Source organism: Megalobrama amblycephala, linkage group LG2, assembly GCF_018812025.1.
Source record: "Megalobrama amblycephala isolate DHTTF-2021 linkage group LG2, ASM1881202v1, whole genome shotgun sequence".
NCBI classification, from domain to species: Eukaryota; Metazoa; Chordata; class Actinopteri; order Cypriniformes; family Xenocyprididae; genus Megalobrama; species Megalobrama amblycephala.
In genome coordinates, this window is record NC_063045.1 from 42,897,426 (window position 1) to 42,923,069 (window position 25,644).

General features: G+C 36.2%; 1 protein-coding gene and 10 non-coding genes across 11 annotated transcripts; 1 reads left to right on the forward strand and 10 right to left on the reverse strand.

The window, feature by feature from the left end:
• The first annotated feature begins 729 nt into the window (after nucleotides 1-729).
• On the forward strand, nucleotides 730-13,470 carry letm2 (leucine zipper-EF-hand containing transmembrane protein 2). The gene is made up of 11 exons (XM_048176799.1): nucleotides 730-1,092; nucleotides 3,603-3,672; nucleotides 4,270-4,717; nucleotides 5,673-5,816; nucleotides 6,101-6,238; nucleotides 6,331-6,534; nucleotides 6,913-7,032; nucleotides 7,770-7,889; nucleotides 8,450-8,554; nucleotides 8,702-8,767; nucleotides 12,102-13,470. The coding sequence occupies exons 2-11, from the start codon at nucleotides 3,626-3,628 to the stop codon at nucleotides 12,153-12,155; spliced, it is 1,446 nt and encodes a 481-aa protein (XP_048032756.1). The 5' UTR covers nucleotides 730-1,092; nucleotides 3,603-3,625; the 3' UTR covers nucleotides 12,156-13,470.
• A 3,749-nt stretch (nucleotides 13,471-17,219) lies between these two features.
• On the reverse strand, nucleotides 17,220-17,291 carry trnam-cau. The gene has a single exon. It is a non-coding gene; the product is annotated as a tRNA-Met (tRNA).
• Nucleotides 17,292-17,493: 202 nt separating this feature from the next.
• Nucleotides 17,494-17,565, reverse strand: trnam-cau. The gene has a single exon. It is a non-coding gene; the product is annotated as a tRNA-Met (tRNA).
• Nucleotides 17,566-18,052: 487 nt separating this feature from the next.
• trnam-cau lies at nucleotides 18,053-18,124 on the reverse strand. The gene has a single exon. It is a non-coding gene; the product is annotated as a tRNA-Met (tRNA).
• A 202-nt stretch (nucleotides 18,125-18,326) lies between these two features.
• On the reverse strand, nucleotides 18,327-18,398 carry trnam-cau. Its single transcript has one exon. It is a non-coding gene; the product is annotated as a tRNA-Met (tRNA).
• A 6-nt stretch (nucleotides 18,399-18,404) lies between these two features.
• On the reverse strand, nucleotides 18,405-18,477 carry trnar-ccu. The gene has a single exon. It is a non-coding gene; the product is annotated as a tRNA-Arg (tRNA).
• Nucleotides 18,478-24,424: 5,947 nt separating this feature from the next.
• trnam-cau lies at nucleotides 24,425-24,496 on the reverse strand. The gene has a single exon. It is a non-coding gene; the product is annotated as a tRNA-Met (tRNA).
• A 6-nt stretch (nucleotides 24,497-24,502) lies between these two features.
• On the reverse strand, nucleotides 24,503-24,575 carry trnar-ccu. The gene has a single exon. It is a non-coding gene; the product is annotated as a tRNA-Arg (tRNA).
• A 187-nt stretch (nucleotides 24,576-24,762) lies between these two features.
• trnam-cau lies at nucleotides 24,763-24,834 on the reverse strand. Its single transcript has one exon. It is a non-coding gene; the product is annotated as a tRNA-Met (tRNA).
• Nucleotides 24,835-25,123: 289 nt separating this feature from the next.
• On the reverse strand, nucleotides 25,124-25,196 carry trnar-ccu. Its single transcript has one exon. It is a non-coding gene; the product is annotated as a tRNA-Arg (tRNA).
• A 164-nt stretch (nucleotides 25,197-25,360) lies between these two features.
• Nucleotides 25,361-25,432, reverse strand: trnam-cau. The gene has a single exon. It is a non-coding gene; the product is annotated as a tRNA-Met (tRNA).
• Nucleotides 25,433-25,644: the final 212 nt, after the last annotated feature.

The window sequence follows — 25,644 nt, forward strand, 5'->3', positions numbered from 1 at the left end:
TTTTTTTATTTCACTATAATATATATACATATATATAGCAGGGTACTATTTGACAATCATAGACAATGTATTTTATTATCTATGTATACCAGCCATGTATATATCTTTATATAATAATAGATTTTACTATTTGTTACATATATACTGTTATTTTAGAACATACACAATAATTCACTGACCACAGACATTTGATATGAAATATTAGTAAAAATGAATCTAAAACATTTAAGATATTTTTATTCTTTATGGATAAAGAGGGGCAAGAGACTCTTTATTTATTAAATGAGGCCTATTTAAACAACTACCGGTTTAACTTTACATAAATTGTTTTAAGAACATGCAACCCATTTTAGTTTAACTAATCTGGGGCAGATTTTATGTATATAATGTGAGTAAAACGAAAATAAGAACAAAAACAAAAACAATGTTATTAAGGATTTTATGTTCCTTCCCATAAGGGTTGTAGCGCCATCGTCTGCACGAATATCTAATAACAACCTAATGAAACGCCTTGCTTTTCTATCGCTGTTCTCAGCACTGCGAATATGTCTGTTGCCATGGCAACTCTGAACTACAGCTGAACTAAGATCAGAAAGTGTGAACGCTCATGTGCCCTCGTCATCACGGATGAGGTCATGGGAAGTTCCACTCTCCACCCCCTCTAGCGGATTGGTCAGCGTCACTAGCGCGTACAGCTCGTTTATTGGTGCTCGTGGCTGTCAATCACGCCGCTCCTCTCATCGGATGATCCTCCTCGGTGGGACGGTCGGTCGGCTTCACTGGGTGTCAGAGGCAACCTGACAGTCCATTTTAAAACCCAATCAAAACTGTACATCAGCTCGGATGTATTAATTTATAAGTCTATTTAGATTTAAATTTAAGGAGTGACATACCGTCGTGAATGGAGTATCACATCCTGCAAAAGGTCCGTTTTTCTCCCATACCATCGCCTCCGAGGAAATTTGACCCTCAGCTGCAGGAGGAGCGCTGTCGAGCCGAACATTTTTCTCCACCGTCATCCGATCTGACACTATATCCAATGGTTAACGCATAACAGCCATCACACCGCACGACACGGACCTTTTCCCCCAGGTTGGTAGTTGTTTAATCGTTTTTCTCGTTGTTAGTGCGCAACATCTCTCTCTGTAGTTTCGCGTTCATCCGTTGTCGCTTTAACCTTAAGCAACCGCTCGCTGTTAGTTGTACATTAACGAAAGTAAAACAAAAGAATTGTCCAATCGCTTTTGTCTTAAATTGATCGATGTTGTTATGTTGATTATATCCATAGATCAGCATCTGTAGTAGTTTAAAGTTGTTCGGTTACTGAACGCGGTGTGTTTTGAGATGGTGAACGTATATCTGCGGCCTCTACTGTGGCCTTCAGCGCCTGTCATTATACTTCAATGTTTTTACTTACCCGCACCACTTTTTATATAGCAATTAGGATCGTTTTAAACGTTAAATGTTCGAGGAATTATAAAAGGGAGTGGAGACTGTAGTTCACGTTGACAAACGCATTAAAAATACTTTAATAATTGCGGAGTCTGTGTCATAATGATAGTAAATGTTATGTAATCAATTTATCCGTCGTAACTGGAGACGAACCTTCGGGTAAAATTAAACGTTACTTGTATTGACGTTAAATATGGCCTGTGACTTTGACCGGTCTCTGTGTTTGTATTCTGTTTTAGCAACGCGAGTGGCGAAGATAAACACGTGAGTCAGTATTTGTGTGCAGTGCTCGCGACCGCCGCTTGCTTTGATACAGCACTGACACATGACGTTATTATTGTTTCAGTGTCCATGAATTAATGTACACAGATTCATAAGTAAATAATAGCAATTACAAGTTTTACAAAAAATAAACGAATTAACAAAAAAATAAAGGTAACCTGTTCCTCATAAATACTTAAGACAATCAGATTTGATCAGTAATGATATTTGCACATCTGATTAAAGGTGCAATATGTAAGAATTTTGCAGTAAAATATACAAAAACCACTAGGCCAGTGTTATATATTTTGTTCACTTGAGTACTTGCAACATCCCAAATGTTTCCAACTATTTGTAAATCGTGAGAAAATTGCAGTTTTAACCAAGGCTCCGGGACTTACCTGCGTTACCCTCGGTTTCCGGTTTTATTTTGTAGAAACCATGGAAACGCCAAAGACGCTTTAATGTATTACATGTTTTAATAGACAAGGGAACAACTGTTTTGATATATTTATAGACAGAAAACTAATTATTGTTATATAGCTCAACACATTTAGTCTTTTTGTTTAAATCTTATTTTCTTGATTTTTTTTTTGTGAGTACCATGCTTTACCATGCCACAGAGAACAACACTATTTTGTCAAATAGCTAACATAGCCTAATCAGATGCAGCTTTATTTTTAGTAACAGTAATACAGAATTTTCTCCATCATACAATATGTTTTAAAATTAATTGCATGCCATTTATCAACACAAGCCATCCATCATTTAATATGATATTCTAAAATCGATCTATCTTACTGCAGTGTGCAACAAGCGTCTCACAGCAGCCACCGAGCGAATGCACAGAGTAATGTTATAACGTTTTCAACATGCTCAAATGAATCTAATATGATAAACAGAGCTGCGTTACCTCATACTCATGACCGGAAAAGCGGAAGCGGCGCCGGCGACTGTGGCATAATAAAAGTTCTGCTGTGCTCACGGCATTTGTTGCGCATTTGCTCCAGCGGCCTCCTTCAGCTCCCACAACACTCGGTCCTGCTCTTCTTCATACTACAAGTAACGTTAATAATCGCATCCATGAACATGATTTCTTCCCGAGTCCTATCCCGATTATTCCACTGACCGTTGAGATGAAGACCACATGTCCCAAGATTCCGCGCTCAAACTTGCCGTCATCAAGCTACGCCTTTGTTTTGCGACCTCTAGCGGACAGAAAATGTTACATAGTGCACCTTTAAATCTCTTTTTTGAAACTTTACACTAATTTATTTATCTGTATTTATTTGTAAATCTGTGTACATTTATTCATGATTAGTGGAACAATGATTGATAACTCCTATTGTGATATATCATTGTTGTTTTTAAATAAAGTGTAATTTCATGATTCAAGAAACCATTTTAAATGCCACAGAAAGATGAACATTGAAATTAGGAAGTAGATTAAAAAAAAATAAAACCAAGTTTCACAAAACTTACACAAATATAAACTGATAAAAGGGATTTATTCCTCAAAAATACTAAATTTTATCAAATTTTAAAACTCCATAATATTTAGCAAATGTAATTATATATGCAAATATTTATTTGTGCATTCATGGCAACAATAACTCCTATAGTGACAACACTTTCATTGGTTTTTAATCTCACATTCCACAGAAGTGTTTTGTATTTTGGCACACATTCAAATTTTCCCTATAGTGTTTGCATTGAAATTATACAAAACATAACTGATAGTGTTTACTTTAATACTTTTAAAGATTTAGAAATGTATTTATTTACTGTCCAGGAATAGAGCGCACAGCCTGACACTACTACTGAACTCTGAGTCAGTACTATCATTGCTGTTGATGCAATTAAAATTTGGCAATTTTTTCTCTTTGCAGGATACCCAATTTTTAGTCACAAAATGGCAGTTTTCAGCTCACAGGTGCTTCTCGCTGTAACAAGATCAAGGTAAGGTCATCAACCAAGTTGCAAAACATTTGTATCCTATTCCAAGTGCACTATGTAATCATTTCACATGTCTTATTCGTCTGATTCAAAACTTTTTTTGCCTTGTTTTTTTGTTAAAGCATTATTATGTATTCTTGCATTCTAAATATATTTGACCTGTAAAGTTGGCAAAGTAATTTTAAGCATTGGACTACTTTTCTAGGCTGATTAATGTAATTCCTGAAATTGAAAGATTTTTTTTCATACAAATAGTTCTTTATATGATCATATTATGATTGAAAGATTTGATATAACTTTGAACAGAAAAGGCTTGTAGGCTATATTTTTGAAACTGTGTATTTGTTTTCAGCACAATATCTTATATCCCATAGATTACCTTTATAAGTACTAAGATTACTGTAAGATTACAGTAAGATTACTGTAAACACATTTTTGCTTGTTTATACAAACTAAGCAACAAGCTGAAATAATTTCCGTAGTAATCACGAGCACAGAACATCCTTAAATATTCTAAATATAATATTTTCTTTTCTTTGTGTCTTTTTAACACTGTAAACAGTCTCTATATTGGTGCTCACCATTCTCGTTTTCTTTCAGAGGATCCTACTTGCTTTCTAAAAGACATGGCTGTGCTTCGCTCCCGTCGACTGCATGCATACGCTACAATTCGGAGTTCCTCGGACGGACTGCCGTCACAGCCAGGTGCCCCAGGCCGCTGTATCCATGTTACACATCCAACTTGATCCGCCCCGGTTGCGTAGCTGCACGTCCCCTCCACAGCTCTTGTGCTTGGCTGCAAGAGGCCAAGGACACCGCTGCGGGTTCTGAACCCATAAAGGGTGACACTGTCCCGGCTGCCTCTGGCACTCATCCACCGCCAGCACCCCCAGCAGTGCCAAGGAAGTCTCTGGGACAGAAGGTCCTGGATGAGCTCAAACATTACTATCATGGCTTCCGCCTTCTTGGCATCGACACCAAAATCGCGGGCAGGATGGTCTGGAGGTTACTGCACGGGCAGCTGCTCACCAGGAGGGAGAGGAGGAGGGTATGTGTGGGACGAAAAACTATTTAAGATGTTTTTACTTTTGGTTTACCACAGTAAAGTGATTGTATCAGCTATTATTCCATTGTACTTTGATATGAATATGGTAATTATATATCTCAATGTATGTAAATGGTACTTCAAGTTAATTTAAATAATCCATCCAATTAGTCATATTTCTTTGCACTCCCATGATATGTGAGCATGGGTTGAATTTGAATAACATCCGATATTCCAATAACTTCTTGAATGTTTATTAACAAGATTAACTGGAAACAGAATGTTAGTTTTTGAAATACAAGATTTGAGTGATACAGTCATTGAGGGAAATTACACCACCATCATTAAGGAATACTACTGGAGCTTCAATTTCAGGGTTTTTGGAAGTATTTAAATCTATTACACTTATTAACTTCACAATTATTAAATCCATGTCTATATAATGAAATAAATAGCTTAGGCTTTTATAAAACCATTGGTACTACCATGGTACATGTACAAAAATGATGTATAACCGTGGTACCATGTCAACGATTACCATATTTATACACCATGGTATTTGCATAATATGGTACAAAGAATATCATCATGGTATTACCATGTTGCCATTTCCAAAAAACAAAACAAAACAAAAAAAACATGGTACCATGGTACCTCTTTGTGATTTTGTGAGTCTTAACTTCATTATATAAGATGATGTAACAGATGAAAGTGTGTTGTAAGTTATAAGAGTTTTATGACAAAGTGATTATGTTTGGTAATCCTATTAGAACAAACCAGTGCTTGGTCAAGGATTCATAATGTAAGGTGACACAAATAGGATTGCATAACCAAGAAGCATTACACCTCAGAGAAAATACAGCTAAATTAGGCCAGACGAACTTCTCACAGTCTCACTAACTCATATTGCTTTTGTTTTGGCGATGGATTAATAAAACTTGCCCTATTTTCTCCACAGCTGATGCGGACATGTGCCGACTTGTTCCGGCTCGTGCCCTTCATGGTCTTTGTCATCGTTCCCTTCATGGAGTTTCTGCTTCCCGTATTCCTCAAACTCTTCCCAGAAATGTTGCCTTCCACATTTGAGACAGAGTCTAAGAAGGTACGTCTTAGTTTTTAAATGACCGCAAATTGGCCCTCATTCATGAACCATAAATGGAACAAATGTTATTGATTCATAAACCATTCCCCATTGAATCTGATTATTAATCTCAAGTTGTTTGCAGATTACAAAAATCAGTGTAAGTGATTTGTAAACCATTCCCCAATTAATCTGAGTAATAATTTTAATGAAGTTGTTTGCAGATTCAATATGCATCTGCAAATTTTAAAACTGATTAGTAATGACTAACAAAACTGCTGGATTTGTTTCTTTTACTCTGACAGGAGGAAAAACAGAAGAAGGGACTTGCTGCTAAACTGGAGCTGGCCAAGTTCTTGCAGGAGACCATTGCTGAGATGGCCAGGAGGAATAAAGCAGCTGTTGGAGACGAGACTCAGAGGTTCTCCACTTATGTACAGCAGGTTAGTTTGATAATCAAAGCCATTTTTTTTCCATATTGCATATAGTGAAATTGTTCTCAAGGTAACTGACTCTTCTAACTTGTATGCTATAGGTGCGGCACACTGGTGAACAGCCCAGCACTAAAGACATTGTGAAGTTCTCCAAGCTCTTCGAGGATGAGCTGACGCTGGAGCATCTGGAGCGGCCGCAGCTGGTGGCGTTGTGCAAACTCCTGGAGCTGCAGCCCATCGGCACCAATAACCTGTTGCGTTTCCAGCTGATGATGCAGCTGCGCACCATCAAGGCCGACGATGAGGTGAGATAAGGGCAGACAACTGTTACTGACCCTTTAAAGTAGTTGTACAGCTGAATTTATGACTTGACATGTTGCTGTTACCTCTAGGTTTGTGGGTGACTGAGCCATACATCTTAAAGTGTAGGGGCTGTTCACACAGAAGACAATGCATTTTTGCATTCCACTGGGCTACTTTTTTAATGTAAACATGCATTAGATGGAAACCTTTAAACCTTTTTTTTTCCTCATTCCACTGATTGCGTCTCGCATTTTTTTAACCCAAAAACATGCTCTGTGTAAATGGCCCCTTAGACCTTATTGTAATGTTTCGGGTTCAATATGTTAAGGAAATGATCTCAGCTTTTGGATAATCAGTGTTTTCTCTTTGTCTCTGTGTAGATGATCGCCACAGAGGGTGTGGCCGCAATGAATGTAGCAGAGCTTCAATCTGCCTGCAGGAGTCGCGGCATGAGATCTTTGGGTCTGACGACAGATCAGCTCCGACAGCAGCTACAGCAGGTGTGTGTGTGTGTGTGTGTGTGTGTGTGTGTGTGTTTGTATGTGCATGCACAGACCAGCCTGACTAGGTTGTAAAACTGCCTACTGGAGAATATTTATGACTGTTTACCACCCAAAGACTGTAGACAATTTGGAAGTGTGACACATCTAACAGACTTTGAAATAATCCTCTTATATTTACCCACTTAAAGGGATAGTTCACCCAAACATGTTGTATATGACTTTCTTCTTTCAGTCAAACACAATCAGAGTTATAGTCTATAAAGTTAAAAATATTTTATTAAATAAAATATGTTTTTGGCTGCCTTTATTAACCCCCTGGAGCCGTATGGATGACTTTTATGATAGATCGATGTGCTTTTGGGGCTTCAAAATCTCAGTTACTATTCACTCTCATTATAAAGCTTGAAAGAGCCAGAATATTTTTAATGTAACTCCAATTATGTTTGAATGAAAGAAGAAAGGATGGCTTGAGGCTGAGTAAATTAATGGATAATTTTCATTTTTGGGTTAACTAACCCTTTAAATGCATTATTTTCTGATTGCCATGGGCGGTGGTGTCACCGTAATGTTGCATCATCCGTGCTTATAGCTATATTTATGATGTTTTCCATCCAAATACTGTAGACAGGTTATGCATTACTGTATGCTCTGTTTTTGCTTTGAATCATTGAATTGTTGATCTACATATCTATACATTATATCTATACACATCTATACATTTTTCTTCGTGTCAGTGGCTGGACCTACACCTGAAAGAGAACGTCCCACCATCCCTCTTGCTGCTCTCTCGTGCAATGTACCTGACGGACCTCAATCCTAAACCTCCAGTCATCCCACCGGTGCCCAAACTGGAGGTGAACACTCAATATACTTTATACAGGCTTCAAAGTTTTCATCTTCCCATGTCTCTTTGTGTTTTTCAATTTTTGCACCGATATTAATTTCTGGCTGATTTTAATAAGTTAATCATATATTTTCTTATGTCCTTCTATGCTCAGACTTTTACTCAGAAAAGTTAGACCTGATGTATCCAAGTTATCAGTTTCCCATAATGTAAAGTTGGTTAAAAATAGCAGTTATATTTGTCAAACTATTAAGTATATATTCTGAAAATATTCAAAGATCATGCATGCATTATACATTTTTTGCATCAGCTACAAAAGCTGTAAATAATAATGTATAGAATATAGACTGTAAATTAAACCAGATGTTGTCAACTGTTTACTGTCTGCTTAAAAATGGCTCTAGTGATTGCAACGGATTATCTTAAACCTTAACCAATTGATGCCTAGACCTTAATCAGAAAGAAATGCAGACTGGCACATCACTGCATTAAGTGACCGCTGATATGTTATCGCTAATGGTTGTTATGGATTCATGTGCAATGACCTTCTTCTCTATGTCTGTGTCACAGAAAGCCACTCCTCCTGTGGAGGCCGAAACGGCAGCCAAAGGGAATCCACTGTCCTCCTCAGTGGAGGTGCTGGTGGACTCCGCTCCAGTCATCAAAGACAGGAAGGTAGGAATGTTATGCCATCAATCAATCAATTTCTCAGTCTTCAAAGGTTTCTCAGTTGATCAGGCATTGTATAACAATAACCAAGAGAAGAAATTATTACAAATAGTTTTCATTTATGATATTTCTAATACTTCTTTTGTATTTTAGTCAGAAGAATTGTTGGAGAAACCCAGAGGGTTGGACATGCCATCACCCGAAGCTCAGTTAATACATGTAAGTGTGTCTCAAGATGTTGTATTGATGGTGAAGAGTCGAGAGTGTGTGGTTTTTTTTGCAAGATAACTTTGAATGTTATGCATATTTTAAAGGACTGTCCTGCTTTTATGTTACTAGGCAACCATTTTGTTAGGAAGTTTCATTAATAGATGTTTTTAAAAAGGTTTCCCCTGGGAAAAAATGTAGAATTTCTATCTAATATTAAAACAAAAGATTTTATATAGTAGTTGTTGTAATATTCTAAGAGGTTTAATTTAACATTGTACATTTTCTTTTCCTTTTTTCTTTTTAGCATGAATATTATAGAGGCCCAAACCTGAAGAAATTAAAAATAAATAAATAAATGTAATAATAGAAAAATAAATAACTTGATAAAACAAATATAGTTATTTGTAATTAAATGTAATCCTGAATTTATTTTTGTTACTTTTTTCCCCTTCATTTTCTATTTTCTATTTTCTTCTGGAAAAGTTAAAATAAATGAACCCTTAAATGAATAAAAATAAATGAAAAATACAGAAAAGAAGAAGGAAAAAAAGCAATACAAAAATAAATTCAGGAGTTAAAATTATATTTGTTTGATCAATTTATTTATTCCTTAATTACATTTATTAGATTTCCTATTATTAGTATTATATTTATTTATTTTATTTTTTATTTCTGCAGGTTTGGGCCTCCATAGAATGTTATTTAAAATATATAAATAAATATTTAATAGCTCATGTTTAAAGGCACAATATGTAAGATGTTTTTTTTTTGTTTTGTTTTTTTTTTGTTTTTTTTTAAATATCATAAACCACTATAACACTGTTATATGCAGTAGTCAACATTTGAAGTGGATCAAAAAAGTTCATCAAAGTTGTCCTAAGAAGAAGGTTTTAGGACAACTTTGATGAAAAGTTTTGATCCACTTCAAATGTTGACTACTATATTTTGTTTACTTGTGTGTTGCATTATCCCAAACGTTTCCAACAATGTTTAAATTCAGAGAAATCAGCAATTTTAACCATTGTAACGAACTGTGTCATGGCGTCGCCTGTCAATGACATCATATCTGTGCTACCCCCGATTTCCGCTTTTACTTCCATAGCAACCGTGGAAACACCAAAGACACTTTAATATATTATGTGTTTTATAAGACAGCAACTGTTTGGATACTTTTATTGACAGAAAATGAATCATTGTTACATAGCTTAGCACAGTTAGCCTTATTATTTGAATTTCTTGATACAGCGAGTAGGGATGGGCATTTTTCCAAAATATTGTATTCGAATATTTGGGCTCATAAAAAACGAATATTCGAATATTCGTTTATTTAAATGACGTTAAACGAGAAGGTTGTTATTTTTTTTTTAAATTCATCAAGATTTGGAACCATTTCTGAACAAGCTTACGATTAGGCAATATGCACAAGCTTACGTTATATCTTAAACTTTTCTTTCAATTCAAAGCATTAAACAAGCAAACAAAAAAACAACAAAAGCATTAAGCTCAAGCAGCACGAACGGGTAAAACGCTAATAAAGCAGACAGCGCCAGTTATTGTACAAAACGTACATAATACACTTGAGTCAGTATATGGTTATCGTTTTCATATTGTTTCACATGTTGAGAAAAACAATATTCACATGCTCGGGTGAGAACGAGCTAAGCTGGCAAACTTTGCAGAAACACAATGATAACGATAATACATAACGGTATGCGTTTCTAACAGCAGCACTTTGTGTTTTCTGTTCGTAAATATATCTCCCTCAATGAAACTTAAAGGAAACATATGTCTCAAAATCATTTTGCTATCAGATAAGTTATCTTCTCGGCTCACTCAGGGGTACAGCTGCACTTACCTGTCGTGATTGCAGTGATGGACATCTTTCCTCATTCGATGTGTGTTTGGATTTTATGTGCTTTCTCAATATGGTGGTGATATTATGATAACTCTGTTTCATTAATTAATTTGATCAAAAGTAATTCCATTGTGTAAGATCATTTTCATTTAAGTAATTCCAAACTTTGCGAGACAGACGACAACATTATGTGTCGATCAAATAAAAGAAACTTGTTAAACACACTCCACAGCGCCACCCGGTGCATTTAGTTATAACTGCGAGTTTTAGTACTTAGGATTTATCATGGATTCACTGCATTTATGGCCAGCAAAGCAATATAGTAAAATTCGAATAGTATTTTTATTTTTCGAATATTAATTACAGATCGAATATTCGACTATTTGTGCACACCCCTAACAGCGAGTAACATGTTGGTACCATGCCTCAGAGACAACACTATTTTGTCAAGTGGCTGACATAGCATAAACAGAAAGAGCTTTATTTGTAGTAACGGTAATACAGCATTTTCTCCACCATACAATATATTTTACAATGAATTGCATGCCATTTAGCAACACAATGCCCCCGGACCCCCTAGCAGAAGCGATGTCCACCCACCAAAGTCTCACAAAATCCTGTGGGAAACACTGAATATGATATTCTAATATCGATCTAGCTTACTGCAATGTGCAACAAGTGTCTCATACCAGCCACCCAGCAAACTCAGAGTCACGTTATAACCACTTTCAACACACTCAAATGTATTTTAGTATGATTGTTTTGCCCAAGTAAAACAGCACTCCTTTACCCCACATTTTTAATTAATAAAAAAAAAGTGACCTGTATGAGTAGTAATTCAGCACTTGCGGCTGTTTCATTACAATGAAATAAAATAATGTGAATTAAAATGATCAAATGTAACTAACATAGTTTAAGTTCAGTGAAGGAGGAGGCAGGAACTGGCAAACATCAAATGTAACTTAAATGTAAAATAAACAAACAACAAAATAAAAAGAGCGGCAGTGGCTGACTGTGGCATACAAGCATAATAAAAGTTCCAGAACTCCTCCATGGGACTCGAGACCGGTGTGTCGCACAGGTGTCTCTCATTAACATTCGCTTCACCGGCCTCGATCCGCTCCCATGGCTATCGGAGCCATGGGAGCGGCCTTGCTTCATACCACAGTAACATTAATAAAACTTTAATACAATACTTCATCCATGAACACGATTTCTCCCTGAGTCCTGTCGGATTGCTTTCCATTGGTTGTGGAGGTCAAGACAACTCCCATGATTCCACGCTCATTCACGGTGTCATCAAGCTACACCTCTGTAATTGTTTTGAATAAGCGACCTACTGTGGCGAAACTTACATACTGTGCCTTTAACTGTTTTAGATTTAGTATGAGTGTAGCTTCTACAGTGATGTTTAATGAGACCAGAAGTAAAAGTTTTAGAAACTGCTGGATGTCAACATACTCACCCCTATCTATTCTGTCCCATCAGGCTAAGGAGGCAGAGTTGGCACAGAAATCCAAGATGAGTGCCAATGGGATATGAGAGGGGCTACATGTTTCCACATTCACCTTATTCTGTTGGAGAAGAGGGTAGAGGTTTGAGTTTGGCCTCTTCCACCACTGCTGCTTATGCTGAGGAAGCATCTCTCTGACGGTTGACCTGATGGACTAGCCACATCACATCCTCCATTGACATCTGTTCCTCAAAAAATGAGGAAAATGGTTTATGTTAGAACTTAGACATCACTCCTGCTTGACATCCGTGACGTGTTTACATCTCTCATCCCCCTGAAGATTTGAGGAATTCTGTAAATTTGCAATCAAGCAAAAAGAAAAAGCATCAAGACTCGGTCCAGCCAGGAAATGAATAAGGAACTTGCCAGATTTGCCTCTTTTTGCTGAACTTCATTATGTAAATGTGTAAATAAATTGTACAATACCTGCATATTATATAAGTGCTACTACTTCATACAGTCGGCTGTGCCATATGTGTAGGCTAAAAGGTGAGTCATATTATTTTAATATGAGGAATGCATATGTTTGCATTCTGGATTTAGTTTGGCAGATGAATTGTAAATGGCCAAGTATGTGGGTATTTTTTTTTTTTTTATTATTTGAAAATTTCAAATTCCCTTTTCTAAGGGAATTTTACATTCACTCCCTCAGGAGATGCGTTTAGCAGTGTAGCGAATCATGCCAGGCCTGCCTATGGCAGACTTTGCAGTTTGGCACAAAAAAGTTTTATTATAAAGTATTTAATTTGTTCATTGGTATGCTGTGTCCCCCTTTGAATCATGAATTTAAATTTTCCTTGGCAGAAATTTAATTCTGAATTGGAGCCAAAAGACTGTTTATGTTTCACTTGTGGTGAAAATGATTCAAAATTCCCCCCAAAGAGAAATGTTTATTTTTGATTAATGTACTGTTTGGATTGTTATTGCATTTCATGTTGCACTGGATAAACCTGCGGAGGGAAAACAATATCGTATGGCAATAATTTTCCATTTAAAGAGCATTGAATCCCCCAGGTGTTTGCTTTGTTTATCCCATAGCCTTAATTTGACTGTAATCTTAGCTGAATTTACCTCTTCAAACCGCCCTGTCCCACTCTGTCCTGGTGCACTTTTTTATGTTGATCAATTGTGTAAGATTGAGGTAAAACTGCCTCTCATTGCGTGAAGCAGATTACCATCTTTGACCACTGTACAGTCGGGAAGTAAAGGTGCTCGATGCTCATGCCTCTTCTAAACATTCAAGTGCTACACATCTGCTATTACCCCATTTATTTAGTGTAATTTGAACAAATGCAACATTTTTGTTTCCAAAATTGACAAATTAAAGGGTCAAATTCACTCTTATTTGGAATTGATTCTTGTGTTCATTTTAAAAACATTTCATTAAAAAAAGCTTCAGTGGTCAATTATTTTGTCTTGAATCTGATCATCTAAGTTGCATGCTAAATATTTAACTGACCTCCACCTGTAAGATTGGTTATTTTACACAGGGGTTTTCAAACTGCGATGCTATAGCGGGTCCTTGAAAATTACGATTTTTACAAAATGCATTTTTAGGGCTATGTCAACATTGGCCTGTTAACATGTTAACACTATCAATGTTAACTTCAAATAATAAATGTTTAATAAAATTTTTTAGCACATAAACTACCATATTTGATACTACCTGAATTCTGCTCTACTTTTAGAAAGAAATGGAAAAACAAATCTGCATATAGAGTGATGCAGGTATGACGTCAGAACCTGGAAGACTAATTCGCCGCTGGTTCCTTTGAGATTTTCCTATTTATAATGGGGTTTTTCAATTAAAATAAAGCCAGTGGTAAACATAAACTTAATGACACTTTGACATTTTGTTCTACAACATAAATTACACATATTCTTATCTAGTTACTTGAAAACAGACATTTTTAAAAATGAACATAATTCTCGTTTTTGCCATGAGTGTGTAATTTACGTTGTAAAACTAAATGTCAAAGTATCAAGTTATATTTACCACAGGCTTTATTTCACACATAAATCTAAAAAAAAAAACATTCTAAAACACCATAGGAAAATCTTGAAGGATCCAGAAGCGAATTAGTAAAAAAAAAAATTGTTCACTCGCAAAACTTGCGTTCGACTGAGAAATTTTGTCACTTGCAAAACGTTTGCGTTCCCCTAAAGCCCGGGATACACTGCACGATTTTTGGCTGTCCAGACAAAAGATTGCCATCGTGAAACAATCGTGGCGATTTCTGTGATTGTGGCTCTTAGTCGGTGGTCCTATGTCGTACAGTGGAAGAGGTTCAAAATTACCACTAGCGCATGCCGATGACGTTTTATTCTTCTGTAGAAACTTGCATCATAGCCTGCGAGTCAATAGACATCATCATCATACAGTCTACATGCATGTCGTAGTTTAATAGATCCATGTCGCAGTGTGATTTGTAATCTTTTAGCAATCTTATAGGATTGCTAAAATTGTGCAGTGTATCCCGGGCTTAAGACAATTTGCATTCACACAACACTTTTCCATTGCCTCAAGAAACTGCGTTCGCTTTTTATGTTTCCTCAAGAAACTTTTGCAAGAGAAAGCTAAATATTAACAAATGCAAAGGTTCTCAGGGAACTGAGAACTTTTGCAAGAGAATGTAAAAGCATTGGAATATAATTTTTCCTTCATATTCTTTTCCATCACCATGACCCTTTTATTGGCTCCATAGCATTTCGTTTTGAAAAATAAAAAATCATGTAATATAACACTCAATATTTTCTCACACAGTATAAATTCTTCTGTTCACATAAAACCAGCTGCCTTTTATATTGTATAAGGAAGCATCATGTTTGGGGGTCCTTGGCATCAAAAAGTTTGACAATCCCTTATTTTACTTATTTTGTTTTTATCAATTCGGAAGTTGAAGTTGCGAGCCTTGCCACAATTCTCCACCACATACTGGACACGCAGCCTGTGATTCCTCTGGAATGCTGGTCAATGCTTGATCGAAGATATCTGCTCTGTGTTTTTAGTTTGACTCTGTTTAAACAAGCTGATTAGCAGGAATCTCATGCAAGTTCTCATTCCTTAGATTAGTTCAGTGAAGCGTTAGGCCAGGATACTGCTCATGCTGGTACAGTTACATGAGGCTGGTCACAAGACTCCTGAACTTCTTTAAAGTCTCTCATGAAAACCTGCAAGGATTGAGTGTACACATTTAGGTGACTTTAAGATACTTTTTCATAACCATTTTCAGTGCTTCTGTACTGAGGAGTGTGACAAATAAATCAATAAAGTAACTGTGGAAATTGTTGGATAAATGTAGAAATCTTTAAATCTACTGAAGTTCATGCCTTTAATTGCTTTGTCTTTTTAAAATAGTTAGATGCATTTTGAAACAAGATCATCATCAACTGTGAAGTCATAGATTGGTCTTGTCACATGTTAGTGGGGGGATATGAGAGATGGTCCTCACTGCAGAACAGGAGATTCAGGGGGCGAGGTTGGATCCAGATCCAACTCCTCCCACTTTACATATCCCTAAACCTATGGCCAAAAAGTAAATATACATACATACATATACATACATACATACATACATACATACATACATATATATATATATATATATATATATATATATATATATATATATATATATATATATATATATAATTTTGATACGCAGTTCCCCAGTTGGGCGTGCTATCTTGCTCCAACGAAAGTTACTAATGTTGCCTTCCCGTGCTATAGGAAATTTGATAATTCCCACTTCTGAAGTCGTGATTACGAGCTTCGCATTCAAGTTTCGACATGAGAGAGCGTTCATGTGCATTTTTTTTTTACCTAGGAAATATTTCCGATAATTCCGAGAGCACACGAAGGCATGCATTAATGCTGCCTATCGGAATTAGCTTATTGTAAATATGAACAAAGTCCCTTTAAGACAAGTCATTTCACTCGGCGGCCATCTTTGAAACGCCTCTCGGGCGTTTTCTTTAGGACCTTTCTTTTACTGTCTATGCTCGGGCATCCTGGGCATCCATGCAGCTCCTATCTCTTTGAATGGGGAAACATACAATTCTCTAAAGCTGTTTGCCAAGCTTTCGATTAAATTTCATATTTGAAATCACCAATCCATGAGACAACAACTGTCTCATATTTTTTTTTTATACAAACGCTCGAATCGTGACAAAAAAACTGTATTTTTTAGGCTGGATCAAGCTAATGCGCTTGCGCAGACCTAAATGCGCGTCTCCACAAATGCTTCACGGAGGAAAAAAACATATCATGTGACCTCCCAGGAAATAATACAGAGATCGCTGAAAACATCAATATAACGTTATATGCAAATCGACACTTTTGAAAGTAATAAATACACGATTGTGACGATATGTAGTTTATCTTTGTTCCTTACGACATGTCTGGTATTAATAATAGATTATATTAATAATGCAATGCTAATCGAGATAGCTTTTCTCATTGTGCAGAATAGCATTAAATTATATATTTTCTGTCTGATTTTTTATCCGAAGCCACATCACATCAAAGAAGGTTATTTAAAACACTCGACTTGTAAGTTTGGAGCAAAAACATGGTTTTTAAAACATGGTCTTATAAATTGTCGTGTTTTGTTGGTGTGCTAAGCTAACATGCTAGCGAGCCCAGAGATGCACCTGTTCTGAGCTAATGCAAATAAATAATTTTGAATTGTACAGCTCACTGTTTTTTTTTTTTTTTTTTCTTCCTTTTTTTCAAGAAGGGCATTAGATACAGTTTCAAAGAAGGTGAAGTGAGAAGTTTGGTAAAAGAAATGAGGGATTAAATCTTGAATAGTAATTATAATAGGGACAAAAGAAAAGAATAATTTGAGCCATAAGTAGGCTGGAGAGGTGTGAATGTGTTCAGGGGAGACTGAAACTGAATGGGGCAGTTACCACCACATAACAAACGAGACAAAACAAAAGTTACAGTTACAACAAAAGGCTAGGTGTTTAAACAAGGCAAGCACAGTAACGGTTCATGGATTATAGTCAAAATTATTATGTCTTTAGAATAGTGTTGTGGTAGCTTTTCTTTGCGTAGGAACAGGACATTAATATAAATGAAACAGTCTTAGCAGAGGATGGTTTCGATCCATCGACCTCTGGGTTATGGGCCCAGCACGCTTCCGCTGCGCCACTCTGCTTGCCGTGAACAATCTTCCATTCACAGGTGTTTTCAAAACGACTTGCCCTTAGGCATACATTAAATGCATTAAATGTCCTGGTATACATTAAATGCACCTCTGTCATAGATGAGATCTGTTGAAAATGGTTATTGTTTCAGCATAGCGTTGTGGTAGCTTTTCGTTGAGTAGGAACACGACATAAATTTAAATAAAACAGTCATAGCAGAGGATGGTTTCGATCCATCGACCTCTGGGTTATGGGCCCAGCACGCTTCCGCTGCGCCACTCTGCTTGCCGTGAACAATCTTCCATTCACAGGTGTTTTCAAAACGACTTGCCCTTAGGCATACATTAAATGCATTAAATGTCCTGGTATACATTCCCTGATAGCACACGTACATCTCGGAGACGTCTATTTGATGTGTGTGATTACGTCTGGAAGACGTATTATTTAGAGTGTTTGCTCATCTGGAATACGTCTATAGGACGTATCCTGACAGATGTCAAATAGACGTTTAGAAGATGTCTTTAAGATGTTTATGATTTAGAATGTATGTAAAACTGACATCTTAAAGACGTCTATTAGATGTTTGTAAACAGCAGATGCTTTCCAGATGAAGTGATCTTTAACAGACGTCTTGCAGACGTACGTGTGCTATCTGGGTTAAATGCACCTCTGTCATAGATGAGATCTGTTGAAAATGGTTATTGTTTCAGCATAGCGTTGTGGTAGCTTTTCGTTGAGTAGGAACACGACATAAATTTAAATAAAACAGTCATAGCAGAGGATGGTTTCGATCCATCGACCTCTGGGTTATGGGCCCAGCACGCTTCCGCTGCGCCACTCTGCTTGCCGTGAACAATCTTCCATTCACAGGTGTTTTCAAAACGACTTGCCCTTAGGCATACATTAAATGCATTAAATGTCCTGGTATACATTAAATGCACCTCTGTCATAGATGAGATCTGTTGAAAATGGTTATTGTTTCAGCATAGCGTTGTGGTAGCTTTTCGTTGAGTAGGAACACGACATAAATTTAAATAAAACAATCATAGCAGAGGATGGTTTCGATCCATCGACCTCTGGGTTATGGGCCCAGCACGCTTCCGCTGCGCCACTCTGCTTTAGACTACCCCAGATGGGACTCGAACCCACAATCCCTGGCTTAGGAGGCCAGTGCCTTATCCATTAGGCCACTGGGGCTGCTAGACCAAGTGCTATGCTTCAGTGACAACAATAGGCCCTGTAATTAACCCTTAAATGCATGACTGTTTCGCCAATCATTCTTACATATTCGGGTCTTTATCGACCCGGATCTATATCTAACACGGAAGGATCTCTACCTGTCGCAATAATATAAAACTCCTCTGATATTAGAGTAGCAATTACAGAAGAATAAAATAAATCATATTTTGTTACCTTTTGGAGCTTGAAAGGGTTCCGTTTGAGCAGATGTTTTATGCCATCATCACTGTCCTTGTCAGAGCTCATTTCCCAGTAAATTCAGCAAATAATGGGCTAGTTTTATGTTTGAGGTCACGAATTTGCGATCTCAATTGTATTCTCAAAACTATATAATTTTCAACATCTTCAAAATCAATATTTCGACCCGGTCCGTGTACGTTTTGATAGTTTGTTTTCCAATTTGAAATGAAATACGCAGAAACGAGAAAACAGTCGTTTCCCGTTTTTTCGTTTGTTAAAAAAAACGGAAAAACGAGATTTTGACTCGATTTTCGTTTTTTTCGGGTCACGGATAGAAAACGGAAACACGACTTCAAAACTCGTTTTCCACACGTGGGCGGTCATTACACGCCCCTTTCAGCCGATTGGTCAATCAAATCTGAGCCAGTGACGTCATCTTCAGTTCGTTCAACAAAATAATAGTCCTCTGCCGCTATATCAGTAGATGTCATAAATCGGCTTTCTTCTGTGCAACCTAACGCGTATTTCACAGAAATATGTTCGCACAGATAAAAAAAGTTTAAAAAACCTAGTCTGTTTTTAAGCTGTCATTGTTTTTTTTTTAAATGTAAAATGTAAATGCCTCTACATCTGTTACCAAGCGCATGACATCCTTTGGGATACTACCACCGATCAATAGGCTATAGTACATAATGATAGACTATTCTCTATAGATCAGTGGCTACTGGACTCATTTTTTTCTTATTTTAATGTTTTGTTTACATTTTATACATTTAAATTCAATCATTTAGCAGACGCATTCCTTGCATGGCTATATAGTAGACTATGAAGTCATATTAGAAAATAGGCTATCCACTGTGTGGCAACACCTAATAACGGTATCACCATCGGGGGCCTTTTTAGCTTTCCTTACTTATAAATGGCCATGCAGATTTTATCTCTTAAATTAAACACTTTTATGAACACAGTGAACATTATTATACGTCACAGTTTACTTGCTATCCTCACTTGCTATCCTTCGCTTTTGAATGAATTAAATGGCCCTGAACATTTTACTTTCAATTTCGATTTAACGGCAATTGGCGATTCTGCGTCAGCTGCTTTAGTGGACAACAGCAAAACAAAAACTCTTGTATATTGAACATAGAACTTTTATTATCTTTGTAATTATTTTATTATCTTTTATTATCTTTGTAATTATTTTATTTTGTAAATATTCGTGGCTTAAACAGCGGGAAAATTTACTGTATGCATATATGATAAATGTCTGTGAATCATTAAAAAAATCCCAGGGGGTTAGTTTTAGCCTACATGAACAAATAGCAGAATAAACACAGAACATGAGGATTCATCATCATCACGCACCTGCCGCGCTTCTGTGAACGGAGAAAAAAAGGATTCAATTATATAAAACGAATAAATAGCCTATGCGCGAAATTTATTTCACTTAAGTAATTAACATATTACCAAAATGAAAGGGGAAAAAAATGCGACAATATGAGTGTCGGTTCATTTTTGAGACGTTCACAGAAAGGAAACCGAGACGGCAGAAAATTTCTTTGTTTATTTTACGAGCAATGTTTTGTTTTTATTGTGAGTGTACAAAAATAATAGGCCTATTTAACCCTTCGCAGATTCGAATGGTGTTACATATATTTGACCATAAATGTCTGAGTATTTTAAGTTGTTTCCGCTTTTATAAGAAAATTCAAGTGAACGCGTCGGCGCCTAACGCGCACACGGGTCATTCTTCAATTGCGGTGGCAAATGAGAGGCAGAAATTGTAAAAATTCTTGTTTGCTTTTTTTTAATAATATGTATTGCTATGCATTTAAGATTAGTTTAATATGCTTTATCCATTAAAATTGAAGCTTAATAATATTTCGATTTTTAAATAATTTTAATCAAACACTGGTGAAACAACCACTTATGTCTGTGGTGTTACCAATATTTGAAGTCAAATTTTGGTTTGTTCTAAAATGAGCAGGGATATGCAACTTTAGGTAATAATTAATAAGTAAATAAATTACTTTAAGGACTCAGTTTTATTGATAATTTAAATTTCATTTTTAAAATAAATGTTTAATTGTTCATCTTGGCTTCTATTTTGCCAAAGAAGAATTGTTTCTTTTTTTAAAAATTTGGATATACATCAGAAAAGGCAGGAAAAATGGTCTGTGCAACTTTTATAGTCTTTATTCTAAAATATTAACACCACCTTACAGTCTAAAAACATTAAATTAAAAGATTAAATGGTTTGTAGGAAAGAAATTTCAGATACATATTGAAGTAACACCACAGACATATATATAACACCACAGACTTTACACTGCATAAAAGGTTTAACAATTAAAAGTTTGTTGAGCAAAATAATTAATTTATCATAAGTAGGATTACAAAAGTATCTATTCTGATAAAGATCATTTAGAGAAAAACTGTATTAAAATATATAATTAAAAAAACCTGTTTCTCACTCCTTAAAGGGATAGTTCAACCAAAAATGCAAATTCTGTCATCATACTCCCCCTCACATTGTTCCAAACCTGTATAAATGTCTTTGTTCTGCTGAGCACAAAGGAAGATATTTGGAAGATTGTTTGTAACCCAGCAGATCTCACCTTCCATTGACAACCATAGTAGCGAAAAAAAATATGGCAGTCAGTGGGGGGCAAGATTTGTTTGATTACAAACATTCTTCCAATATCTTCCTTTGTGTACAGCAGAACAAAGAAATTTGGTAACACTTTAGTATAGGAAACACATATAGTTAGTTAGTAAAGTCATTGTAAAATTTAAGTATTGGGTAGGATTAAGAATGTACAATATGATCATGCAAAATAAGGCATTCATATGTGCTTAATAAGTACTAATACACAGCCATTCTAGTAATATGCATGATAATAAACAACTAAAAGACCCTAAAATAAAGTGTTATCTGAAATTTATACAGGTTTGGAGCAACTTGTGGGTGAGTGAATGATGATAGGGAGAACAAAAAATTGTATCCCTTTAATTGGATTGTGATGCAATCATAATGTGTGATCTGTTTCAATAGAGAATAGAAATCCAGAAAATGTTCTGTGAATAAAACATGTATCCACAAAATTATTTAACTTATTAAACTTACTTTCCCTTGAGAGATCTCCTATTCTCAGTTTTTGTTTTGTTTTTTTGTTTTTTTGCACATAGGTCTTTTTTAAATAGGTCTGATGAGGTACTCTGCATCTTTCGCTGTCTATAAAGACGCTACTTTTCAGCAGCAGTTAATCTTGCCATACCTGACAAGAGAGATACAATTATATGACTAGAATGTCCTATGTGTTTTATTAAAAATACAACATTTCTGGCTGTATATTGTCTGTGTTACTATAGAGTCTGTGGTGTTACCAGGAAAGACAGTAACGCCACAGACAGTAACACCACAGACAAATTAGCCTAAATCCAGACTTTTCTAAAATGGAGGCTGTCATCATGATGATTTCAAGATCAGGGGACATTTTGTAAATATTAGTAAGTATGTATTTATCAAAATTCGGATTAAAATATGTAAAATCTGCAAGTTATCAACATAACACCACAGACACTAATAAAGTGCGACACATGAAATTGTCATAAATTTAGCTAATTTTAAGAAAATTAATAATAAAGAATGTACTCATGATGCACCCTCAGATCAATCAGGACCTGCAATGACCTTTACACACAGGAAGTAGTTCAAATAGAGTTCCCCCTTTTCTTAAAGGGGCGACATCCATTGTAGTAACACCACAGACATGAATTTGGGGGACACTACTTTTTTCTTAAATAATACAAAATATGTATTTTTTAAAACAATTTAATACAATTGTACATGTTAAATAAAATCTATGTTCCCAGTTTAACCACTTTATTTGTGTTAAAAAATGTAATATTGTTGCAATTACATTCCATGATACCTCTGTGAGGTATGGCGGGAACATGCATATTTTGTTACAAATGCAATCTTCCAAACTTAATTAAATATGTAATTTGAAACAAAACTTTAACTATTAATAGTGCACAAATTGTGTTTATTCTACAGAATACAAACATGCAAAAAAATTTGAATTTATTGGTATTTAAAGTGTATTTTAACTGTTGTAAAGTAGAGGAACACCATTTGCCACCACAAATAAAGAATGACCCACACACATCAGTTTTAGTAACTTGACATCACAGCCTGTTAACTGTCAAAATAACATAGCCTATTCAACCAAATATATAAAAAGTTATACTGCTCATTTTAAGTAGTCTGTAGGCTATACAATAAAAGCGTTCAAATAATAAATATAGTTTAGCCTCCAAATCGTGAATATTGAAACATTTGGATTTGTGTCAAATTAGAGAGGTAGTTATAACGCCGGTTTCTGTTTCAGTTCAGCTTTAAATTAATTCGTTTTATATATATTATTTTTGTCATAACTAAAATAGCTATGTAGCTGTAATTTTAATCTTTAATGTTTGATCTTTACACATTCCCTCAATCTTTTAACCAAAGGGTTATTAACATTAGCCTATTCAGCAGGCAATGTTAGGCTATATAAAATAAATAGAGAGATGAGCTATTGTTCGTTTTTCAAAACTGCTTACACTACTTATTTATTGTGATTTATTCTATTTATTCAAAATAGAATAAAATAAAAACTAGTTTTTTTTTGTTTTGTTTTTTTTAAATCTGTGCTTTTCATCCGCTCCTCTGTGTGGGTAGCGCAGTTTCAGCATGCATATTAAACTACAAACCGCATTACAACAGTCTGTGTGCTGATTAACATTTCTGAAATAAATATTTCTGTGAAATACGCGTTAGGATGCACAGAAGAAAGCCGATTTATGACATCTACTGATATAGCAGGAGAGACTGTTATTTTGTTGAACGAACTGAAGATGACGTCACTGGCTCAGATTTGATTGACCAATCGGCTGAAAGGGGCGTGTAATGACCGCCCACATGTGGAAAACGAGTTTTGAAGTCGTGTTTCCGTATTCTATCCATGACCCGAAAAAACGAAAATCGAGTCAAAATCTTGTTTTTTCCGTTTTTTTAACAAACGAAAAAACGGGAAACGACTGTTTTCTCGTTTCTGCGTATTTCATTTCAAATTGGAAAACAAACTATCAAAACGTACACGGACCCGATCGCTAACAGCTTCACCAGATCCATCCAGTAACAGTTACAGTCATATTTGATTGCGTTCAGTACTTGCTCTGCAGTAAATCGCTGAGCCATTTCATGTTTTTCTTATTATTTCGTTTTCTGTTTGAATGAGTCGTCACTTCAGCATTGTGTATCAGACATTGCCACCTTGTGGAATAAAGGTGAATTGCACTTATTCCGTCATCTAAGATTCAATTATTGTTGTGCAGAAAAAATATACGTACACTCATACACACCTCGGGTCATTTGCGACCCTATACAATTTTTACAAAAAATGAATACAAAAATAGGCATTATTTTATAATTTTAGGATTTTTTTCTTGTTATATTCTTTATAATGAATTGATTGAGGAATACCAAGAAGGTTGATGTCTAACTTTAAAAAATGAATGAGGAGGAGGGTAGTGAATGACGTCCCAGGTCAATAAAGACCCGAGGTATGCATTTAAGGGTTAAACAAGGCAAGCACAGTAATGGTATATGGAATCAGCACAGCGTTGTGGTAGCTTTTCATTGAGTAGGAACAGGGCATGTATATAAATAAAACAGTTTTAGCAGAGGATGGTTTCGATCCATCGACCTCTGGGTTATGGGCCCAGCACGCTTCCGCTGCGCCACTCTGCTTTAAACCACCCCAGATGGGACTCGAACCCACAATCCCTGGCTTAGGAGGCCAGTGCCTTATCCATTAGGCCACTGAGGCTGGTACACATCAGCACACAAGTGCCCCCATTATTTCTGCTTCAGTTACAACAAAAGGCTAGGTGTTTAAACAAGGCAAGCACAGTAACGGTTCATGGATTATAGTCAAAATTATTATGTCTTTAGAATAGTGTTGTGGTAGCTTATCTTTGCGTAGGAACAGGACATGAATTTAAATAAAATGGTCATAGCAGAGGATGGTTTCGATCCATCGACCTCTGGGTTATGGGCCCAGCACGCTTCCGCTGCGCCACTCTGCTTGCCTTGAACAAGCTTCCATTCACAGGTCTTTTCAAAATGACTTGCCCTTAGGCATACATTAAATGCATTAAATACATTAAATGTCCTGGTATACATTAAATGCACCTCTGTCATAAATGAGATCTGTAGAAAATGGTTATTGTTTCAGCATAGTGTTGTGGTAGCTTTTCGTTGAGTAGGAACAGGACATTAATATAAATGAAACAGTCATAGCAGAAGATGATTTTGATCCATCGACTTCTGGGTTATGGGCCCAGCACGCTTCCGCTGCGCCACTCTGCATCAGACCACCCCAGATGGGACGCGAACCCACAATCCCTGGCTTAGGAGGCCAGTGCCTTATCCATTAGGCCACTGGGGCTGCTAGACCAAGCGCTCACGTGCCAACATTAATTCTGCTTCAGTGAGAACAATAGGCCCGGTAATTAAACAAGGCAAGCACAGTAATGGTATATGGAATCAGCACAGCGTTGTGGTAGCTTTTCATTGAGTAGGAACAGGACATGTATATAAATAAAACAGTTTTAGCAGAGGATGGTTTCGATCCATCGACCTCTGGGTTATGGGCCCAGCACGCTTCCGCTGCGCCACCCTGCTTTAACCTGTTAACCTTTACTGGCACGCCGACGCACCGGAGCTTCTTTGTTTAAATTAGATCAAATTTACTGTTAAATGTAATGTAATTGAAATTGAAATATGAGCGTCAGCCTTATCCATTGAGAAACAACTTCTGTGAGATCATCATGAAAAAACTCCACAAAATAACATCCCTCAGGGCTTTTAGCTTAAAAGCATGCACATTTGGAGAA

Bases quoted from the DNA above. Each gene is read 5' to 3' on its own strand.
- letm2 (XM_048176799.1), top strand. From the start codon at position 3,626: ATGGCAGTTTTCAGCTCACAGGTGCTTCTCGCTGTAACAAGATCAAG. The intron at 6,239-6,330 runs GTTAGTTTGATA...TGTATGCTATAG, and splicing joins TCTCCACTTATGTACAGCAG to GTGCGGCACACTGGTGAACA. The intron at 7,890-8,449 runs GTGAACACTCAA...TCTGTGTCACAG, and splicing joins CACCGGTGCCCAAACTGGAG to AAAGCCACTCCTCCTGTGGA.